This window comes from Oculina patagonica, chromosome 1 (assembly GCF_052425735.1).
Source record: "Oculina patagonica isolate OP01 chromosome 1, crgOcupat, whole genome shotgun sequence".
Taxonomy (NCBI): domain Eukaryota; kingdom Metazoa; phylum Cnidaria; class Anthozoa; order Scleractinia; family Oculinidae; genus Oculina; species Oculina patagonica.
In genome coordinates, this window is record NC_135758.1 from 1,952,647 (window position 1) to 1,977,020 (window position 24,374).

The 24,374-nt window shown below is 36.3% G+C and overlaps 2 protein-coding genes across 2 annotated transcripts in view; one reads left to right on the top strand and one right to left on the bottom strand.

Moving 5' to 3' along the window:
• Positions 1-24,374, top strand: part of LOC144655786 (epithelial sodium channel subunit alpha-like) — a 45,934-nt gene that overhangs the window by 3,882 nt on the left and 17,678 nt on the right. The gene's annotated exons all lie outside the window — the stretch shown is intronic.
• LOC144657452 (acid-sensing ion channel 1C-like) lies at positions 1,859-18,269 on the bottom strand. Its single transcript, XM_078517826.1, has 13 exons — positions 18,218-18,269; positions 14,154-14,427; positions 13,223-13,334; positions 12,333-12,540; positions 10,847-10,971; positions 10,347-10,510; positions 9,599-9,706; positions 8,716-8,827; positions 7,862-7,934; positions 5,928-5,985; positions 4,887-4,945; positions 4,450-4,525; positions 1,859-2,919 (listed from the first exon to the last, which is right to left on the bottom strand). The coding sequence occupies exons 2-13, from the start codon at positions 14,412-14,414 to the stop codon at positions 2,743-2,745; spliced, it is 1,533 nt and encodes a 510-aa protein (XP_078373952.1). The 5' UTR covers positions 14,415-14,427; positions 18,218-18,269; the 3' UTR covers positions 1,859-2,742.

Here is a 24,374-nt window from a genome sequence, read left to right on the forward strand (position 1 = left end):
CTGTCGAAGGCCGACATCTGGAAGAAACTGGGGCTTTTTATAAATGCCTTTCATTTCCAAGACCATGGTCCACAAACGTAGTGTAAACATGATAGGAGATGACAAACGGTCGAGAGGCATATCGCCTCTCATCGAAACTGAGCATTTTTAAATTATTTTGACTGTTGACCTATAAATGATAATTTTTTGTTGACAAAACATCTAGTTTAGTTAAATAAGGTTTACGCAAATGATTTAGGGCCTGACAAACGTACATTCTTGTCAATAATCAGCATTGAAATCGTGTCTGGTACTCATCAAAATGATGGTGACCGATGGTATAGGCTTCTCGGTCAAGGTTAGAATATATCCCCCGCTTAATTTTGGCGTGAATTCGTGTTTCGTAGATAATGTGTAATCAATGTTTTGTTGTAAGCATTTATTTAACTATTTAATTATTTATAACTAGTCAAACAGAAGCATAGTTATTGTTTCAGGTCGGCTGGTATCAACTCCAAAAGAATAAGAAAATAAGAGTTGGCAAAACAATCTCTGCAACACATATGCAGTACTTGCGCTTGCACAGTTTGGTGCACATTGAGGCAACTTGCCCAGTTATCGATGACAATGGAAAAAATTATTTTATTCGTCTTTATTTCAGCCCGTTTTTAAAAAGGGATTTATTTGTATCCCTAAATGTTGTTGGTAATATTACTTTACTAAAAATATCAGTGGCTTCCAAAATAATCAATTATTCCTTTGTTTAGCTTTTCATAAATTGTTTTGATTACACATAAAGCACCTCAAGCGTTGTTAATACTTTGGACAAAAAGAATTTACGATTTGCTAGATTATTAGTGATAGGTCATAAATTTTCTCCCAACAATTTTGTGCGAAACGAGGTAAAAATGTAAACATAGAGAGGAAACGCAATACAATCAAATTGCTTACATAGTTTACATTACCGCCATTTAACAACCTTTATGAACAATATGAAGTGTTTACAGCACCGGCAAGTTGGATGCAACGAATTTAATTTAAGGAGATCAATAATTTAGATGTAATATGCCAGCATTGATTCTCTGTCAAAGGCTATAGTAAAATAGCCGAAAGCTCATATTTTTTCTTAACTTTTTAAACCAGAGAACGCTATTTTACACTTTTAACTAAATTTGATATGCCAAGACACTTGTGGCGTCATGCTGTGCGAAAAATACTTATTTTAACATAAACCGGTTCAGAAAGAGTAGCTGTTTTGACATTGCTATTATGCAGCGCTGGCAAAAGACTACTCCATGCATGGGACGTGTAAAACGTGGTCCTGAATAATGCAAATGTTGGAAAATAAGGGATTAAAAATAGCTAGATATCTCGCCGTCCTTTGTTGCCACGATTTTTAAAACTGGAAAATGACTCCACTCCCTTAAGGGATCGTGGGAGGAAAATTGGCGTTTTCGTTCCAAGTGAAATTGTGTGAAAACAATCAATGGCAACCCCAATAAATATGTATTTTCTAAAAGCTAATTGTATAAAGATTGTAATTTTGGATTTTGTTTTGATTAAATAGACCATAATAAGCAACGTCAGCATTTTATTTGCTATTATGATGTTGCGCAACATTAGGTTCGAACGAAAACGCCAATTTTCCTTGGTCTTCCGTGATACCTTAAATTTGGTTATTAAAACTTTTGCCTGATATCTTTGGTTTATAAATTTATAAATTTATAAATTTATAAGTATTTCAGAGAGCCGATTTTTCATAAAATAACGAAAACTGAAAGTGACATGGTTTGGAAATTTCTGTTAAAATCGTGTGTCGCGAAATATCACCCTCCATTTTTAAATAACAAACTCGTTACAACTATTGAACACATCAATACTCGATGAAATATTTATTTTATTTAGCTCTGGCTTTGTACAAGGAAGTTTTCACTTTTTAGATCAGGGTGCAGTAATAGAGTGCACTTGTCACAGAGTGATTCTGTTTACTATAAAAATTTTAGCAAAAACCAAGACACTTAGCGCCTTGCACTAGATGCACTGCCGTAGCGGAGGTCGTTTCCAGGAACCACAGGGTTATTTAAACCTAGACACCACCTGATCCATTAAATTTTCTAAATAAATGTACCTGAACTTTTAAAATGTATTGAGGTGTTTTAACATTACTTAAAAAAAAATAATTAAAATTAGCAAACGCTATGAGAAGAAACGAAAAGGTGAAACAAACTGCAACACAATTTTGCGACAATATTTTTGCACCAACTCTGAAAACAGGGTCGACTTATTTTCATTTACACGAGTCTTAAAAATAAGCCTTCCAAACAGAATTCAGACTGAGAATCGTGAATTCTAGTGTAAAGCAAAAGCAAAACATGTAAATTGTTACCGCTACATTTGATTGGGATAAAATCGGTTGGAAACAACCACCTTTCGTCGAAACGAGTTGAAGTGGCAATTTTGGATAAATTTTTGCTACACGGCTATGAAGCCATTTTGTGCAAATATATGTCACTTTTGACCATTTCTAAACAGAAAAATTAGAAGTCAAAAGTAATCTGTTTAATGTGCGTCTGCTGATATATGATTTGAAGTTAGTGCGCGTATCGTGGAAATTCTTAAGCAAGATTCTCGTTCGCTTGGACTTCAATGACACTTGCTCGTTGTTGTTTAATCCTTTTAAAATCGTGGAGCATAACGAAGTCAGCTATTTTCATGTGCGTCTTCTAATGTATATTTGCAAAGGTGTGCATATCGTGGAAATTCTTAAGCAGGATTCTCGATCGCTTGGACTTCAATGATATTCGCTCGTTGTTGTTTAATCCTTTTGAAAATCGTGTAACACAGCGAAGCCATCAGCTCTAGAACTTCCACACACGTCAGCGCTGAGATACCAATCCACATTCCCATGATCCCTCCGATGTCCGACAAGAATCTTGCAAACTGTTGGTTAAAACAATCACATGTATGAGGCGCGTCTTCTAAAAATAAAGAAAGACCAACACGCAGGGGGTCCGTAACAGTCTGTCTAATGGTAATGGTACTTCTATAGCGCATTTCTCGAAGCTCATTGTGCATCACAATTACAGCACGGGACGAGATCGGACATTTGCATATTAAAGGCGCCTTTGGCAACCGCTATCCGTCCATGTATACATAAGAATAGGCCAGACCACAACACCGGGAACTCCATACCCTACTGCTTGCGATAAGTGTGTGGGTTCTTTAACGTCCGCTGCTGACTATATACACTGAGGATGCAGGAGTCGGGGCCTACGGTTTGTTGTCCGAGAAATAGCTCAGCCGAAAGGGGGTCGTCAATTTATATTTAAGAAATTACTGAAGAAAATATATCATTCACTCTGTCGTTCAATTAAATTTAACAAAGTAAATCGGCGAGAGTAGTTCTGAAAAGAACCCTTACTGTTGGTGTCTGACGTTTTGACTACCTCAGCGGAACTGAACTGAACCTCACTATGAAGATGACTTCCGCTCTGGTTGTCAAAACAGTTCTTTTTCAGAACTTCCTTTCCTGAACGATCACACTATATGAACCACTGATACTCCTGGATTAGAAAAGTTAGAAAATGTTTAGAATACATCTTGTGATAAGCATAGCCTTTAAGCAATTGAAGAATATTGATTTAAAATTTTCCACTTTAACCCTATCCAGACCGGGGGGGGGGGGGGGGCGGAAAGTGCCCGCGCTGACTTTGAACGCTTATAACTTTTTCAATATTCAACCAAACGCTGCCAAACTTTGCGACTTTATCTAAAATCTATCTGGGAATAATTTGGTAGGGTAGGTTGTTGTGTCAGGAACTTGACGTCACCATGGCAACGGCATTTTGACAGGCATGTTATCCCAAATTTGTACTTTTCGTGTTTCTATTAATGAAAAATAACTTTAAAGCAATTACTTTCACTTTTTACGGGTTTTTAGCACATTTGTATTGGTTTTAAGTATTTTCCAGTAATTTTGGGCGGTTTTCTGACGTTTTGGAAAAATTTCCAAATCCAAGATGGCGGATCCAAGATGGCGGCTGTTTTGACATGATGATGTAATTGTCACGTGATGTGACGTCATCATCCAACGTGACATATAGCAAAAGATAGATTTTGGAACATACTATATATCCTGTAAGTTTCATTGTGATTGCTTATATATTCTGGAAGTTACGGAGGGGGGGGGGGGCGGAATCCGCCCCCCCCCCCCGGTCTGAAAAGACCAAAAAAAGCCCGGTCTGAATAGGATTAAAATCGTCTTTAGGTTGGACCATATCTCAAACTATGGTGAAAAATTTCTGGCCATATGAGCGTTGATCGATGTTTTAATTGGTTAATGACTCGATCCCTGTGATGGTTTCCTGTGCGATGATTTGCATAAAATTCGCGATTAGCTCAATTCCATTCATTGCCTCTTTCACCTGAGTTCAAAATTAAGATTTACTATTCAGATTAATCTTTCCTTACGTTATAAGCCAGCTGTTCCTCTAGCACTTCATAGTTGAGTTCTCCGTAATACACCTTCAACTTCAAAAAGTTTTCACTAACAATAACAATAATAGTAACAATTACCAAAACAAGAATCGATGTGTAATAGTAAAAAGGTGCCTTATTTATCTAAGTCCAGGGCTTACATAGAAGTATGTTTTAAAACATTCCACGACTTTATGTTAGAGGCTAAGCACGTCTAATTTTCATTTACACGTGTAAGTGTAATTTTCGTAAATTATTGATCCTTTCATGCCTGGAAAGCTGTTTTCATGTCTTGCGTTTTTGACAACATTTTTAAAACAAGAAAAAAAAGGTTGTAGGAAGTCATTTATTTAGTGTTCGTGCTACTTCAAGCAAACTTCTAAAAAGTCCCTCTCAAAAGGCATCAAACGCAACCACGTTGTTATACGTACCTTAGATCTCTGGTGTGATTTCCAAGTTTGTGTTCATATAGTTCTTTTTTAAAAGTACTCTGTAATTTTTTGAAAAGAATGAATAATTGTATATGAAGCTTAGTTAATAATTCAAAGAATAGTCTTTTGCCGGCCAGAGCATCAAACTATATTTTATAACTTTTTCGATTAACAGACCCCTATTGCAGTTGTTTGTTTTATAAAATACATGCAACTACGGTACTAATTGAAGTATGTGCACAGGCAATGGGAGTTGATGTTGGTGTATCTAAAATTTAAGACGCAATGTCCGTTCCAAACCGGCATACCGTATTTTTTCGTTTAAACGCCCCCGGCGTTTATTTCAAACTTGGCCCGATAGAGCCGGCGTTTATTTAATTCCAGGAGTTTGTTCAAGCCCTATGTTTCTCAGAAATGGTTTTTATTCATTATTTTTGACAGCAATATATTTAGACATTATTTTTAAAGCATGTTAAACCTTAAATAATTGTTTAAGGGGTTTATTTTCGAATACAGCTTGGAGACCCGGCGCTTATTCGGGGCCCGGCGTTTAATCGAGAAAATACGGTAAACCCAACAGTTTTGTAACGCAAATTACCGTGTAAAAATAAGTCTACCCCCTCCCCCTGTATATAAGCAGACAAGATAGGGTTATAATGAATCGTTGAAAGAGGTTGTTTAAAGATAGTCAAAAAGAGATCATCACTTAACCCTTTGACCCCCAAATTTTCCTCAAAAAAACGCGTTTTTTTAGCCGCTTAACTGAAATTTTGGTGCTATGGTCTAGAATTTACCTCAACTTTGCTAAAGAAGCACTTTTTTACACTTCAGCAACATTTTCATAAAGATTCTGTGTAAAAATGTACAATATTTTACTTTGGTGCATGCGCATAAGCCAAAATTTGGACTTAGGAGGTTAGAGCGGTTGTAATATAGATGGCAGGATGATGCTGCCACGATGGGTGTACCTGGTCAGGACATTAGGGTTTTGATGGTATTGCAATGTTATATAATTTGTCTACAATGTTATACATGTGTTACCTTATAATGTTGAGAGGGCCATTTTGAAACAGAAAGTGTCATCTTAAAAGATTCCTCCCTTGTAAAAAAAGAAGTGTTTAATGAAGTTAATAATGACTGTTTTAAATATAAGGTTTGGGCGCAACTGACATAAGCATATGAAATGAAAGAAAAAGGGACAACAATGTTAACAATGGTTCAACAAATGACGTCACCAATGATACTTCCAATGGATGTTACCAATGACACTCCCAATTCAATTACAGTTAAAAGGATTTAAAATGTTTTCAAACTCGGAGCGCAAATAAAATTTAAAAAGCGTGAAATATTTCGTCTGATATCATCCAGACTTCATCAGTCACTGAGGTGGTGTTTTTTAAGATGAATGTTAAGAAGACATTTCACTGCCTCGGGGGGAGTTAAAATTCTGTCATAAATTGGAGCTAATTCAAAACCATTGTCTCTATTTAACAAAGGTTTTCTGAGTTTTATCTCAATGGCCTCTTTTACCCGGCGTTTAAAGGTGTTGATTTCGGTGGCTAACACTTTTGTCTTGCTTGTGTCTACCGAGTGGCCCTCCAGTCGACAATGTTCATGAATGGCTGACGAGTTCCTCGACTGATGTTCTTTCATTCTGGTTTCCAGTAAACGGGACGTTTCGCCAACGTACTCCTTGTTGCACTGTTCACATTGAACCTGGTACACAGTTCCGCATTTCTTTAGATTGGACGTTTTGTCCTTGACATGTACTAATTGCGACCTCAGGGAATTTACGGGTTTATGAATAAGTGTGACCTCGTGTGACTTAAACGCTCTTTGAAGGCGTTCAGAAATTCCTTTGATGTATGGCGCTGAAGCGTAGATTTTCTTCTCGTTTTCGGGCTCTTTCGTTCCAGACTTGGAATGCGGTATTGTTAGCATCCAATCTGGGTAGTTGTTTACTTTCAAAGCTTGTTTCACGTGTTGGGCTTCTCTTGTTTTGTCCTCGTCCTCGGTAACCAAGGTCTGGGTTCGCAGCATCAGGGTGTTAACTACAGCTCTTTTGTGTTGAAGATGATGATTTGAGTGAAAGTTCAGGTACTGATCCGTGTGCGTACGTAGGTTTACGGTACACGGAGATCTTGGTAGAACCATCTTGGTTTACGTGTACACAGGTGTCAAGGAACGGGATTTTACCCTCCTTTTCTTGTTCCGAAGTGAACTGGATGTGCTGATCAATCGAGTTCAAGTGATCAGAGAAAGAATCGACAGCATGTTCGTGAATCTTGGCCATCGTGTCGTCAACATATCGGTACCACATAGTTGGCGGGGTCGGGGCGGTGTCCAGTGCTCTACTCTCAAACTGTTCCATGTAGAGATTAGCCACTATGGGAGAAATTGGGGACCCCATCCCCATAAAAAAAACACCACCTCAGTGACTGATGAAGTCTGGATGATATCAGACGAAATATTTCACGCTTTTTAAATTTTATTTGCGCTCCGAGTTTGAAAACATTTTAAATCCTTTTAACTATGTATCCGGAGCAGGAAACCAATATTTTCAATTGTAATTCAATTACAAATGTAATTCCATCCACAAATGGTGCCAAAGCTACCAATTATTTCACTGATGATACTTACTGCAATAGTGATTTGTTACCAGTGTTGTAAAAATGTCAAGTAATACTGTTGAAAACTTTAGGTTTAATTTGAAGGATTCGATAGAATCAGTGAAAAAGAGCAAAAGGTCAGGTTTTTGCTATTTGGTAAGAGATTTTCAATATTATGAATTATTGTTTTTTTAACTAAAGTGCTACTTAAACGAAATTTTCGTATCTGAGATTAGTGTTAATAACTTAAAGTACCTAAAATGTAAGGCGACGTTGATCATATTTACAACTAGCCCTATATACAAAGCGTACAAAAAAAATATTTTTATTATTGGTCATAACAAATAAGGACCATTTATCCTTTACCTGCATCTTTCTCGACACTCTTTGTCACAAGCTCCATCATAATATTTATCATATGTATCGTCAACACAATCACCTGAAAGAAATAGCTTATTGTGTTTCTCCTACTACGAGTGAATTAAGTTCAAGGCTTATTTTATACTCTAAAAAAAAGGTCGCATTGTCAGGTTGGGAGAAAAATATAAATTTTAATCAAGACTAGATTGCATTCTTAATGAAACGTTAAGAAAATTAAATTTAGTAAGACTGGAAAAAAAAAATTAGAACGGCATGGCTAAGGGAACCGCAGTTGCCATATGTAATACCGTATTTTACACTTTGTGGATTTATCCTAGCCCATTGATGTGTCTCTACCCACTCTTATTTGACCAAAAAACATCACATGGTACACAATTGGATCATAAATATCAGATAATATATCTGATTTATTAACGATTGCCAAACAAACTAGAAAGTCAAATTTTTAGGTTAAGCTTTTGTTAATCAAATCGCAATATTAAAAAGAATGTAAACCAATCAACTTGCATTAATTTCACCCGCACTACGCCGTGATTATCACTGAAGTTTTTTGTCATTTGCTATGATAAGAGCGTTGTAAAAATCAGTCGCTTGGTTTCTGTCTTGCTAGGTATATCGGAAGCTGAAAGATTGCCCACCTTAAAATTTCACAGTTGCCATCGAAGCCGGCTTCGCTTCCCGGCCATCTATTCATTTTACGGACCTTTAGGCTCAGGAATTATCCACCCATATACCGGCTGGCTGAAGGGGTTTTACTTCCTAAGTATTTTAAAAATTGGGCGGACCGAGAGTTTACGAAAGAGTGTATTTTAGTCGTTCCGTTTACCCGTTATTCGTACCTATGGACTTCACTGTGGTATCACATACGTCCATGTTTGCATACTTCAATGTGTATAAAATACAACCACAGTTTTTATTCATCAAAGTTGCTAAGCATGAAACCTTGCAGGTCTGAAAAGCAATTAACAATCAGATAAGAATGGTAGGATGGGATAAAATGATTTTGTTTTCCTTTTAAACCTCTGTGTATATTACAATTCCCTCAAACGTGGTTGAAAAGGGATGACACTCGTTTTAAGGGTTCGAAACCGGACAAACTGATCTGGAGTCCAGCGCGCTAACCATAAAGCCACCGCGCCTTCCAGTTAAGTTAATTTTGTTTTAAACGAGCAGCATCATGGGGATTTTGATGCGTTTTGATGAACAACGGAGCTAAAATAATGACTAAAAAGCTTCGCTTATTCACAACATGCGCCTAGAACACCAAGGTGAAGACATGCAGTGAATAATACAAGGGAGAGCAAAGTGTAATACGTTTTTAACGATTTATCCAAGACACATGGACAGAGTAGAAAAACATCTGCCAGACGTTTTTAATTTTTGATAGAAAAATGTCATACCTGTATAACTCATGATAATACCTCTTTTGTTACTTTAGTGGAATGTTATAGTCACTTTTAATAAAGCTAGTCTCTAGGTTTCCATTAATGTAAATATTTCTTTTGATTTTTCACTTTTTGAAGTGATGCCTGCTGCAATACTGCCCCTTTATTTAAAGTTCCATTGTATTGTTGTGCCAAATTAGTGTTTGAGATGCACATTTAGTAAAAACAAATTCTTAAACCTTGCAGGTCAAACAGATACCTTAGCACAGCTGTGGCATTATCAACTGTTTTACATATGATTGTTTTTATCCAGTTAGTTCTTTGTTTGATATCTTACCATATCACCATAAGAAACATTGTAGCGAAGAAATATATTATCGTCAATGAGATTGTCTCTTGGTTCACAGCTGCCATTAGCAAAGGGATCCAACCTACCAATCACCACCTGTAAAATACTTGTTAGCATTTCTTGCAGATTTATTGGCTATTGTTAATGTTAATCAAAGGACAAACAATTTGATAAAGCCTTTGATAAAGTAAATAAACAAACAAACAATGAAACTAACCGACCAAGCAAGCAAGCAAGCAACCAACAAACCAGCAAACAAAAAATTAATTAACAAGGCTAAAAGACGAAACAAATATTGTAGTCTTACGGAAAAGTGTAGGAATGAAATAAGAATGAAATATTTTGCAAGTGGCCTGAAAGTAATTAGAAACAGTCACTGGAAAGCTCTCCTTACAAACTTGGTAGCAGGGACTCCCACCTTTTCTTTAATAAGATGAAGGTTTTCTGGCAATGTAGCATTACCATCTTTTTAACTTAACCTTAAACGTTTAGCAAGTCTTTTTTGCGTCTATCCTCTCTATTTAACCTCAACCCATGATCTAATTCTGTTCATCCATCTGGGTCTGTCTTCCTGCCTATCGGTTTGTCTTCTTACCTACATGCCAGTTTCTTCGTCTACCTTCCTGATGGCCTGTAAGCTATCCCCCCTTCTGATAGACGCGTAAGTAATAAGCATGTAATTAGGCAATAAGTAGTTAGAGCTAAGTAAATCTCGCTATCGGGAAATTTTGATTACCTTTCGAAGCTGAATTGCTGTAGAAAAACCAGGAGCTGCGCTGATTCCCAGTTCGTAAGGAAATGGCATGTCATTCTGAGTTGACACGAAAATCCGAACACCAGCTTCCTGAGATAGCTGAGCTATATACTCATACTGTTCAATGTTCAACTCTAACGTTAGACCTGTGGATAAGTTATAATACAATACGTTTCACTGCCGAATTTTATGTCCTTTAGCTAGCCGCTTTTGGACGAACAAGGATCATCAGTTCAAATACTAGATTTTTATATGAAAATTCTGGCAGAAAAATGTTTGAGGTAGATTTCTTGGTTGCGTGCTATTGTACTATGGAGCTCTTATTTGAGCTGCTTTTTCGTTTTTACCAGATTTAGCAAAAACATTTGTGTTGTTCCCTGTCTCTGAAATTCATTGCACGTGACATGTAAACATTGTATAGGATCAATGAGATGTATAACATACGCTCAGTTTTTCAAACACCCGTCTGACGAATCACTTACCCCCTTCATGACCAGGGATCGATGATGTCTTCACTTCAGTTTTTCGATTATGGTTGTCCCTTCCTCGGTTGAATATATAACAGTTACCATACTTGTGATGCCAAAAACGAGTCCATGTACTATCGCTGAAACAAATGTTTGCCAGGTTTATAAGCTCTAACAACTGATATGTAATCCTTAACTTAAAAAGTACTTTGTCAATGCTGTGTTCGATCTGTGAAGGCAGCTGAAACAGTGTAAAGCCATTTCCTCTCAATATCTAATAAAAATATTAATTAAAGAAAAAGCGCCACTGGGGGAAGTACAGTGGAACCCCGCCTTACGGCCACCTCGTTAATACGGCCACCCCGTTATTACGATCACTTTATTTTGTCCCGGCTAAACGCTCATACATTTCCTTATAATAAAACCCCTTTAATGCGGCCACCCCGTTAATACGGCCAACGGCCACATTCTGAAATCCCAACCTGTATAATCCTTCATAAATTTACCCCGTTAGTACGGCCACTCGAACCAAATACCCATTTTTCGATCCAGTTATGTTAATTTTTCCATCATATTGTATATGTGCTGATTGAATCTTCATTAGCTTTTTAATAACTGTACATCTGCAGTTGGAATGTTTATTAAAGAACAGTTGTTTAGAAGTGCAATTGAAGTAGACCCCAGGAGTAGACCAGTCATGAAATTTGACCCTACCCCGTTAATACGGCCACCCCGTTAATACGGCCAAATTTCCATGGCCCGTTGGTGGCCGTATTAACGGGGTTCCACTGTAATAACCAACATACATACACGGCCCAACATACATTTTCGTTCCTAGAGACAGCGTTTCATTTAGCCAGCACCAAGAACTGCAAACATTGGCCAGGTCCAGTGTGAAAACTCTTAATCTGATTGTTGATATCCTAAAATGAATACGCTGTCTCTGGTCGACAAGAAGGATAGCGGCCTCTGAGAGCTAGAATGGCTTTGAATACACCATTCTGTGCGGACTGTCTATAAGGTCGAAGGTCTCGGCTGAAGTGCTAGAATCTCATTTTACCAAAAAATGACGATCTCTTAGCTTTCAGTTAAAAATTAAGCCTATTTCTCGGCCATCAGTAAATGTGACAAATCTCAGATCTCAGCTATCAGTAAAAAACGCGCCATTGACAGTTGGCCAATTGCCAGCCATAAGTTAAGCCCGGTGTAAACCCTTAAGCGGCCTTCACACGACTAACTAAGTAGGCAAACTCATGTTGGCAAACTCAAGTTGGTGTGTTTGAACGACACAACAACAGTTTGCAAACAAGTTGCAAACTCTTGGTGAGAATAGAGACAAGTTCTATTCTGTCACCAACAGTTGGCCAACTTAATTGTCGTTGTTGCGTCGTTCACACACACCAACTTGAGTTTGCCAACACGAGTTGGCCAATAGTTTGTCGAGTGAAGGCCGCTTTATCGCTCAAAGTTGAAGCAAACTTTTTACCCCTTTCTTACTTACAGGCATTCGTAACTATTATAAACGCACGACAATATCAGGTCGTCAAGCTGATGTCCTGCCTCCTGTAGATCCTCCTCTGAGTACTCAGATAGCTTGTGATGCACCATCTCTACCATTTGTTTTGCATAAGAAAGCTCTTCCAAATTCGTCACTGCAGGATTATTATTGTTACTTGGGGTTTGGTTGGGAGAGCTGCTGTTTGCCCCAGCTTGATTTATATTAAAAAATGATAACAAATTAACAAATTAGCTTAAACTGTTCCAGATACTATTAAGCTATACTTTCATTTACCTTAAGTAACATATATAATTTATGGTAAATGATTTAAAGACAAACGTTTCGTAATTTAATAGTCTGCAAAGCGTATATAAATCGTCAGTGTGGAAATAATATTGTTGGTGTCGCTAATCAAATTCAGCGTCATATAAAATATAGTTTGCTGAATATAACGTTAAAATTCAATCGAAAGCAGATTCAGGACTAAATCGATCTATTTACCAATCATCTTAACGTGAATCTATAATTTCAATCTAAGTTTGTGGAAAGATTGATTAATCTTTACACCCGCTTTCAGTGTTACGTGCAGAGAGGCTTTCTTTTAACACCCGTCTTTCGACCTGCTAAGCAAACAAGACGGAGCGAATTCAGCCAATCACAGCCCTCTAGAATGACCTTCCGTGGGCTCATTTGCATGAAACCAAAACCGGTATGCATCGTTTTAAATTGGCTCATTTCAAACAACACGGCGAAAGACGTTGTCGAAAGATGGACGAAGAAAGATAGCTATGCACGTAACACTGAAAATGGGTATAAATGAAAACACGTGTTAATTATAACGAGCATTCGAATTTATTGCAATTCTTACATTTATTAAGAAATAATTATCTTACTTCGTATAATACCACTAATGATTTCTGGGAACTCCTGCTTTATTTCCTCCGGTACTTTTGACTGTCGGATTTTATTAAGATTGCAGATGGTAACTTGAGGAAAGGCAAGTTTCTAGAAAAAATTTTAACAAATAAAGATTGCGTTATACTTAATCTTACTTTTGTTACATTTTACATAGGTGAATACTATATAGTCTGTAGATATCCATGTGTAACATATACAATAGTTTTTAATAAAGGGCCAAGTGCGCAACCAAATCAAGGCCCTACCCGACTCGTCCGGTGACGGTAAGGAAAAACCGAGCAAAATCTTGATTTCGTGGAAGAAGTTGAATAATCGATTTCTTTCATTTTTTGTCAATGTAACTATTAGGCAGGAAGCAGACCTGATGTTGTTTATTTTCGTAAAAAGCCCTATTTATTTTGAGGAAAATAAGAAAATAGGCCTTTCGTGGTCGGATGCGCACATTTGCCTAGTTTCAAACTCAAAATTAGTTACTTTTAACGCTCCTCGCATTCGCTAACAAAACTGCACAGAAAAGTTTAGACACACCCTATCAACAGAAATTCTCCGTTTTCTTTCACTAGAGGATAATTTCAGGGCTTTAGCGAGACTAATCAAACTGAGATAATTTAAAACTGAGAAATAAGTTTTTAGGACTATAACAAAAACTTTAACTTATTAGTAGTTTCAGCGGCACTATTCAACATGTGTATATTCACTCTAAATTGTATTTTTCTTTTCTTACTACAGTTATAAGTGCTTAATATTTCAGTTATTCACGTAAATATTTCTTATCATTTAGTATAGACTTACTCATTGGCGTCTCTTACGCGAGTTACGTCTTTTCTGCCCTTCGTTTCACCGGTATTCAACACGTGCACAAACTTTAACCTCCTGTATGAAGTTTTTTTGTTAGAACATTCTCACCTTTTCATGTTGAATTTGTGTCGTTGTCTTCAGCGGTTTTGACAAAAATTGAACTGTTAAATCATGAAGCTGATAAGTGAATACGGCAAATGCGCCTGCACAGGCCAGCAACCAGAGCCATCTTCTCGGGCGTGATTCAGATGCAGCGGCTACTCGTCCGTAACCATGCGCAGTCGTGTAACCAAAGCAGTCCAACAGTCTGCTCTTTAATTTAGATGGTAGACCTTCGTCAGACGTACTGGACTTGTTTGATGGCCACATATCAGCCTTGTTACTTTAGGAATGAAAAAATATTCGTAAATAATGTGCAAATTCACTTAAACTGTAAGTTATAAACATAGAGGCGAGAAGTGGAAGCGTTAGCGAGGTTAAATATCAGCCTTAGTATCTGTAAGTTTAAATTAAGAATTCAAGCTGATTGTCGTCCAATTTGGAGTAAAACAGCACTCGTAAATTTTTCAAAGACTTCAAATTGTGGAGCCCTACTGACTAGTGCACTGGTTAGCCTTTGAAAAATTGACTTGTGTTTATTTATCAAAAATTGTTCTCGAAAACATTTGATTACCTATACATTGTACTAAATTATTATTACAACCAAGGACAGAATCCGGCGTAAGACCTTATGCAAAAATGGTTGTCATTCAGTTCTGTTGTCCGGTAAAGTTTCTTAACATGCTGATGGTGACACCTTAAAATATATGGAATAAAATGCTACAATACAAAGTTTGAGTGTTATTGGTTAAAAGGCTGCAGACTTGTGACTCATACAAATTAAAGAGATTTGTATGGAAAAAGCCTCTCTGGCCTGCCTAGCCTCGTTTTCATGTTTTTGGCTATTTAAATGTCCCTGTAACTTCCCATTAGATAAAAATGTAGCCTTTAAACTTCGTACACTGATTTACTCCGACTTGATCTTTAAATTAAAGTAATTTTATTTTGTTAAGAAATAATTCTTTGGGAGCTGAAAATTAATGGCAGCCATATTTGCATTGGGTCTATTAATATTATATTGCAGAGCAGAATGTTCAAACTGTGCATACTGCAAACATATTATCTAGTGTCACCCTTACTTACAAATAAAACTTAACAGCATTCTGAGGCTTACGGGAGTTCAATTTAATATCTAGCCACTTCAGCTCAAGTTGGCTTTTGATACCCGTGCCACATTGAGCCTTTTTGTAACTTTAAAACTGGTTATCCTATGGCTATCACATCAACAAAGAAAAATGTAGACAGTAATTTTAATACTATTGAAAGAGCCGCCATCTTGGTCCGTCATTTTGAAATGTATTTAAAAACTAGTTTGATAAACTGTTGCTTAGTGTAAAATTACAAATGCCATCATAAAACACAGAAATGTAACTAATTAAAATCCCCAAAAGTGCGAATTGGTTGCTATGGAAACGGGGCACTAACGAAAAAATGTCGCCGGTTTAATTTTGAGAAAAGTCGCCAAGTTTGGTAGTTATAGCTTGAATCATTTTGAATGCACACCTCTTCAAAGTTGGAGTGGACACAATAAGCCCACCCGATGGATACGTTTCCGTATTTTATGACGAATTTCAAGGTTATGTTCGAGCAATACGTGTAAAAAATTAATTTCTAAAATTCTACTCATAGCACAGTAACATTTTATATACTGTTTGAAACATCTAACTGTAATTCGTTTCTCTTATTGACCCCGCTATAAAATTCTAAACCATTCACAAGAAATTTAATGTCAAAATCTCAAAGCTTAAAACGCGTGTTATTTTGCTTTGAACTGACGTGAAACGTCCATTTTAACTAAAATATGGAGAACTTCAAATTCGTTTTTCTCTCGCGGGATCAGCTTAAAAGCCAAAATGTCGATAGGTTCTTCTTTAGTGTATTAAATCTGTGCCCATGTTATAAGGTCTTTTTGTAACTTAATTTTTGCTTTTATTGCTCGAATATTCTGCTGAAACCCCCTTTATAGTTCAGTTCACATGTGTGTCAATGTAATGATAACATAACTAGATAAAAACATCAATTCTCCATTATTTGCCCGGAACAAACTTGAAACAATGCGAGAATTAAACGACACCAATATACGTCTTAATAAGCTCAGAAAGGTGCACAAATGTACTGACAATACTTGGCGAATTATTTTTTTACCTCCCGGAAAGAGGCTCAGCATGAAAGAGTGTGGCACGCTGCTTTCTTTTTTTATAAAATTTTATTGATTACGTAACATGTACATTGCTGATGACACCTTAATATCCAATAACGGCAAAATAAAGTTAGTGCGGAAAAACGTCGTTTAATATTAATTAGGAAAGCAACCAAAACCTTGCAAGCGCCGATCTCGATTATACATTGGTACAACCCCACACGAACAATCCCGGAAAACAGCTTGGCATAGATGTTCTTTCTTTATTTCTTTTTAAAGTGCGTAAGGAGATCTGTACATCCAGTTTGTGAGGAAAATACACCATGATTACACCATGATGAACATTGTAAGAAATTAGAAATAAACATTTGCTAAAATATGTCATAAACAATTCGAGAAAAATATGTAAAAATACCGTTACAAATTCCAATTTTTTTTTTCATTTTGGGTGCGTGTCAATATCCTTCTTGAGGACGTCTACGCGCACGTAGGGGGATCCTATTCGACGTAACATGACGTTTTTAAATAATGAATACGTGTATTCTTACAATGAATTGTAACAAATATTTAAGAAAAAAAGAACTCAAAAAAAAAAGAACTCAACAAAATAACATCATTTCCAAGAAAGACAAAAATCAATAAAGAAATGAAACAGAATGAAACACAATGAAAAAACATAAAACGTAATATTTCCAAGCTTACCAGGCATCTTGTATGTCTGGCAATTATTCAGACCGATTTTTATAATAATATTACACCACGAAAGCTAAAAGTCTAGAATTTTATATCGTGTGTGACCTATCAACGTATTCTTTGTGCCATATTTGGTAGCTTAGCTTATGTCATTAGTAACGGTGTACCTCAAATCACTGGGAAAATTGAATATGTTTTGCTTATAGCAATGAAAGCTATAGGTTTGACACTAATTTGTTAAAGCAATTACGTTCGCACTGATATGCCAGCACTAATTGTTTAGCAGCAAAGATAGAGCATAGGTATATCCATGTGTTGGTTTCCCCCGGGGTTGTTCTTTTTTATTCTGCTCTATGCAACTGATGAAACTGAAACTGAATTAAATGATTTCCTCTCATGAATACGATGCTAATTATGAATCGGCGTTTGATCATTACAGAATTGGTAGTCAAATCGTTCTTTGCATCAGTTTAATGATAGAAACAGACTATTTTAGCTTCATGTCCGGCTAGGTGCCTTCAGTTGATAAGTTGCTTCGAGGTAGGGCATACACTGACAGTCTGATTTACGTATTCACATTGTCATTTGTTTTAACAGTTGCTTTTATCCATTACCCGATAAAAGATACCAATTTGTTTTGAAGCTTCTAGATTATATTTTTAATATTTACCTTGAAAGCAAATCGCTGTCAAAGCTCTTCACTTTACAGGTAAGAGTTAATGGTCAACACTGAATAAATTTAGAAATTTTACATTCAAATTTCCTGCCTCGCTTTGCTTGTTATAGGTTTAATTTAATTTTAGCAGAAGCGCGTGTACAAGACCTAGACAAGGATACTTTGTGTTAAAAACAAAATGTCACACGTTAACGGAAAGAACCTATTCAGGATTATACAACAATGGCAAAAATATTTCAGACGGGTACTTGTAATCTCGTTTTTTCCACATAAGTACGGCCTTTATTATTATTAAATTTGCCTTGAAAAATGAACATCTTCATCTTCTTATTTTTGTATTGCATCGTTTAGAAACTATAAATCGCGAAAAAAAAAATCATCGTTCATTCCATGTTAAAGTTAAAGCGAAAGTACAAACAAATAAGAAAACATAGCAACTGACACGCAATGAATAAAATTGTGTTATATTACTAAACTACCTTTGAAATCTTTTGTTCCGTAAACAATTATATCAGTTTACTGCAAATCTTCTTCTAGTAATGAGAGCAAAATATGGTTTCTTACCTTGTATGTTACAAACCCGAGTTTCACTACGGAAAATTCATGACTATTTCAACCACGGAAAAAAACGAATATCAATAATTTATCTAAAATTGGGTTGCATAATTTATATTTTGAAAGTAACGGTTTGGCAAACTAATTGCATTTCTGCACCCATGTGGCGAGTAATTAAAAGAACAGACAGCCTGGCACAAAATGAAACACAGGAGGTCTACTAATTTGTTTCTTTTAAAATTGCAAAGAAGACAAGGAAAGTAACAAATTATAAATATTACAAAATATTGGAGCAATCAAGACGGAAATTAAGGCAAACTATTTATTGTCCAGGTTATTTTCTCAACAGAGCCATTTTGTCTTCCCTTGTCACCTATGCGAATACGTTTCAATCCTCAAGAAAATAATGCTTGAAAAATGCACCTCGCAATCCAAAACATCAACTTTGATGCAATTTTTTACAGTTTAATAACTAAAGGAGTTTATGCATGTGCACCAAAGATTATCCAAAAATATGAAACTTATTTGAACAATTTGATTCCTAGTAAAACAAAACGAGCAAAACTCGTCTGTGCAAAATAATAATGAATTTTTTGATAATTAATATTCATGCTATTTAGGAAGTGAACTGTTTTGAAATTTTGAATTTGAGTTATAGGTGAGAATACAACTGTTTTAACAATTATTTTTCCAAATGAACGCAAAATTGTCTCGAGAATTGACTCAAACGAGAAAGGTTGCTCCAAAACTGTATTGTGCTTGAGGCATGGGTTCAATCACAAGCTTTGTAGAAATCTTTGGACTAGAAAGGAATCGCCTAGTGATCCAAATGAACATCTTCATCTTCTTATTTATGTATTGCATCGTTTAGAAACTATAAACCGCGAGTGAAAATTCATCGTTCAGTCCATGTTACAGTGTAAGCAAAGGTACAAAAAAAAAAAAATGTTCATGACACGCAAAATTGTGAAAGATTCTTAATCAGGTTTTAGACTAAAATCAAGTTAATAGTTTTCATTAAAGTTAAAGGAAGAAAGATGTTCCGACATTCTTCGTATACTTAAAATATCGTACCGATTCATCTTTCATTCATCAAAATTCTCATTCTGACAATTTTGCGTGTAAACAGGCTGATCGATACAATCAAATAGTAGCAACTGAAAACCATGACTGGCATTTTCAATAGTGAAATAAATCGAATGTTTATTTCGAGAGAAGTATAAGCATTAAACAACAACAATGATAAAAAACTACTGCTGAGCATTCTTCGAATAAATGTTCTACCACTCAACATGGGCCATCCGATAAAATCCGATTTATTAATACTTTATTTAAGAAATTTTACTTCAAGTGCGACGAGGGGCTAGCAGGGATTTCTTCTCTTATCAATATCCCTAAAAATAGCACTGACATTTACGTCGATTTTTCATGAGGTAAAAATTTAAAGTCGAAAGCAATTTGCAAAGCAAATATCTTGAAAAAAAAAAAAAAACAAGCTATATTTCTACAAGAAATAAACGGTAAACAAATGATTGATTATGTGCCTTGTGATTATTGAAACTCTCATTTTTTTCTCAATTTGAGTTTATGTATTGTTACCTTTTGGGCATGAATTCTTAGTTTTCGTTAGTTGTCAGCTGCATTTGACTATTTTGTGTTCAATCTGCAACAGTTATATTAATGACAAATGTACCGCCTGAGGCCCAATTCTCCACAGTCAGGAGACAGAGACAATGAGAACGATAGCACATGGGACACTGGTGATATCACGTGACACTGGTTAAAACAAGTCAGTTGATTTGCAATTCAGTTGATATCAGTCATTAGTGACAAGCTGCGCTGTTGGATCACAAACGTTTGGGAATTATAAACAACAGGAGGTAGCAGAGTTTAGCCCTTTGTACAAGGTAATACTATTTTATCTTTCAAACGACATTTGTAAAAGATATATTAATTCATGAGATTTCTTTTGAACTTTGAAAGAATCAGTGATTGAGATTACTGTAAAGTACATCTAAAAATATTGCATGCTAGAGTTACATTTTCAAAATTATATCATGCTAAGATGTTTTTATATTCACTGAGAGGTTGATAGTAACTCTTAGCTCTCTAATTATTCAGCCTGCGAGCCTTTGTTTTGGCAAAGGTTTAAAGCCTCCCGACACTTGCAACATATTTTAAAACCGCCTTGAGCTCTTTATTGTACCAAAACGGCTAAACGTGCGGTCTTTCGAAACAATTATCTTCCATGATAATAAAATGATATAAGCGGTTACTAATACAGATATGGCGCAACTCACATATGGTGCAAATAATTTGAAATGTATGACATTTTTTCGATAATTCTGTGTACATCCGTTTTCACAAAACTTAAAATGTCATAATCGTACAGACTGAATCAGATGCCTAAAATGTTTTAGTTAAACTTTAAAATATTATTTTGGTCATAATTACAAACAATCAACATTAGTAAAATAAAGATCACGTAGGTTTGATATAATGAGCTTCCTAAGATACTATTTGTCAGTTTTGCTTAATGAAGAACGGCTCATAAACCTGTATTCATTTTTTCTAAATGGTCGAATTTGTCAGATCGATGATAGTTGAGTGCTAACGAACCGTTCGCTTTTTAGATAATAACCCGGCAGGTGACTGCTTAGGATTTACATAATACATGCAATTATGAAATTCTTAAATTATTTTATTTCATCTGCCGCAATGAAAGGGAAATATTTGCCACTAAATCATTCACAGCATTAACTTACAAACCATTGCATAAATTTACAAATAAAATTTGTTTTCAAGCACCAAATCCACTCTGAGAAATGCCAAAACTGCATTTAGGTTGATTGACATTGAGCTCCCACGACTCCATTTGTAAAAATAAAATAGTTCTTACATACATCATTACGTTTTTTGCAATTTGCGAATGCCGTTAATGTTTATCGCGTCAAGGGCAAGGCAAGGGAATATGTGTCACTCAACAATTTTTGCATCTTTCAAAATTGTTCATTAAGCTTTCGACTACGATTGTCAGTTCTTCTTTTAATTTTTATGGGTAGAAACAAAACTATTTTACGCCGCTAAAGATAGTAGTGATTCAGTGCGTGAAACCTCTCTAACACTAAGCTATTTAGTTTTGCTAGAAACTGATTCACTTTGTATTGTAATTGCTTTTATTTGCATTTAAATTATTTTTCCGATAATGAACTTTATTCATGATTTATTTTGTCGAGCGTGAATAATAATTTTAAAAATATCGAACGAGATATGATTTTGGTAACGTTTAATTTACTTTTTACTTGTTTCTCAAGCCAACGAACGTCTAACCTCCAGCACAACTATACACAGGGCACCTATAATAAAGAGCACAAGCCGAAAATACTCTTAGTGAGTCTTACAATCGAGACTACCTTGTTGTCTAGCAGGGAAAGAACGCTAAGAAGTGAAAAATAAAGAGTCACCCGCAACCCCTCGATACGAGGCAAGCCATTGGTTCTTATTATAATAGACGACAGGTCACAGCAATGGGTATACCCTAGTCCTAAATAAATATAAAGGTTTTGTTCATAACAGATGAATGTAAATGGAGGCTTTAATAAGTAAAAGTTTACCAACATTAATAAGAAGATGCATCACAACACTGATGCGTTTTTCTCCAAGAAGCAGGTCGGCATTAATGGGCAACTCTCGGCTAGAAAACTATATTTCATTAAAAGCTTCCGAATGTTCCCAAAATCATACAGAAAGCAAAAAATTTGACTTCAGAAGCTTTTTTACCGGTTAATTTTAACGTGAAACTTCGAATTTTGCCGCTTTTGTGACATCTCGCCATGAACGCTTCGATTGTGGTCACCTGATGTGATACGTCACAGGTGTGGAACCACAACAAGTCACGAACATGGCTGACTCAAATTCTAGCAGTGAGAGCTCAACTTCTGCTAGCGATTTCACTGATTTTCAGAGAGCTATAGGAGGGGATATGTCAGGGGATGATTTAGAATTTTCTATGGTATTTCAACCCTAGCGTTTTGAGCCTCCATAGAAAAACAGCGAGACACGAGAAAGAGAGGAAAATATCGAACCTTCTCACCGCCGCTGTGATTTCGACAGCGAGGAATGGTGAGTGAATTGAAGTCCTAAATGTACAGTTTCTAATCTTTCTCTATTACCTCGGCCACTGAATTGTGTACTAAGTCAAACCTGAAAAGCCTTATGATTATTTACATGTACTCGAGAAGCTTAATTAAACATTATACGACCAAACTGTTTGTTACATTTTGCTGTTTACATTCGGTCGTCAAACATTTTTGCTCATGTTTGTTATAATGGGTTTGAGCTTTAGCCTAATGTTTCCTATCTACATTGTGCGTTTGAAAGCTTGCAAATACCAAAACGCTAGCTACATCCTTTGTGTTACCGATTTTTCTGAATTCTGCTCAAAAGCGAAGAATTCTGCCGGCGGAATGCCAGCTAACGAAACTAAACTTTGCTCGAAATTCTGTGCCAGAATATATTTAGAACATACCTGACATACTCGGGTTTGCAGAACTAATGTGGACAAAACTCTGCTGGGTCTCTTAGACTTTGGTGGACTACTCAATCGCTATCAACTCATTTCTTTTGTTGGAAGAAGGGTGTTCCGCTTTGTGTAGTTGAAACAACTCGCCTCGAGGGAACTTTGTTCAAGGTTGTTCATGACGTGCTTGTGTAGAATGATTTTGTAAACTGACTATCAGTCCCACCTTGGACTATTACACGACCCTACAGTGCGTGATATTTACACTTTACGGTGTAATTGAGTTGTCATGTTTATATTTTGCAATTTCGTATCTTTTTGTGAAAAATGCCCCCACGAAAATTGTGGTTTACCTGGCTCTTTATGACCGCGCTGTTTCTCTTCTAAGAATATTCGCGTTTGCTTGCGTGCGTTTTTATTCATGGTTTGCATTTGAGATTATCGTTTTGCTGTAACTGCTCTACACTGTACGTGTCTTACAGCCTTGGCATGTTTTTCTAAAGTTATGTCGTAAACATCTGCACACACGAAACTGTTTCGTGGTCAGGCTAGGGAGAGAGAAGGGAAAGCGTGACATGCTTTTGTACTACACCACAAGTTGCTTTTATTTACAACAATAGCTTCTCAAAAGCAATCACAGAATAAGTACTACGCGCCAACACAATCTTCTTCTGTTTAATTACTTCGGATATTGTTTTATATTTGCTTTAAATTCCCCATTTCTCCGCATGATTTTATACCCTGCGAGAGCGCCTCTGCTAGCGCGCGGGGTAGTGAATTTGTATGGCTTCGTATTGCGCAATACTGACCTGCACGCAATTATACACGCCTTTCGAAGGCTGTAACTTTTAAAAGACTTCATTTGCTGGGGAGAATTGCTTTCTATTAATTTTTGCCAATTAACAGCAGGAGAAATCTTGGGGTGGCTGCAAATTTCTCAACATTAGAACCGAAATATATTTGTCTTTTTTCCGAACGCGTGGATTTCGCTCATATATAGCCCCATATTGACGACCGTAGACGCTTTTCCTGCTTACAAATTATGCAAAGATTCTTGACAAATTACGGGAGTCAGCACTCGCAAACCCTTTTCAATTTATTATCTACTCCAGACGAAAGGAATCTTTATCATGATATGGTGCAGGGGAGGATGCATTGTAGTATAAATCTATGAACATTTCCTGACCTCAGAAGGCCGATGGATCTGACAGATTTGTTTCGTTTCACAAACACAAGATTTAGTCTATTTCAGTTTATTTCCTTTCATGTATTTAAGCACTGAAGCACTACCTTTTTTATCTTGGACATCATTGAACAGCATAGGGTCTTTCTCTCCTTGTGATTCTCATTTATGAAGAGAAGCTTGGCGTGTTTTCCTCTTATCGGAAGCAAAAGCAAATCTGCCTTCCACACCTGTGACGTAGCATCACGTGACGTACCAAAATCCGAACGTTTTCAAAATGGCCGCCAAATTGGCGTAAAAGAAAATTCGTAGTAAATTCATTTTGGCCGATATCTTTAAAAAATTACCTGCTAAAGATTCCTGTTGCTATAAACAACTTATAGAAAAAAATAAAAAATTGGGGTAAATTTCCCGAGAGTTGCCCTTTAATAAAGAACCGTAGCACGACGTCAAGAACAAGGCAT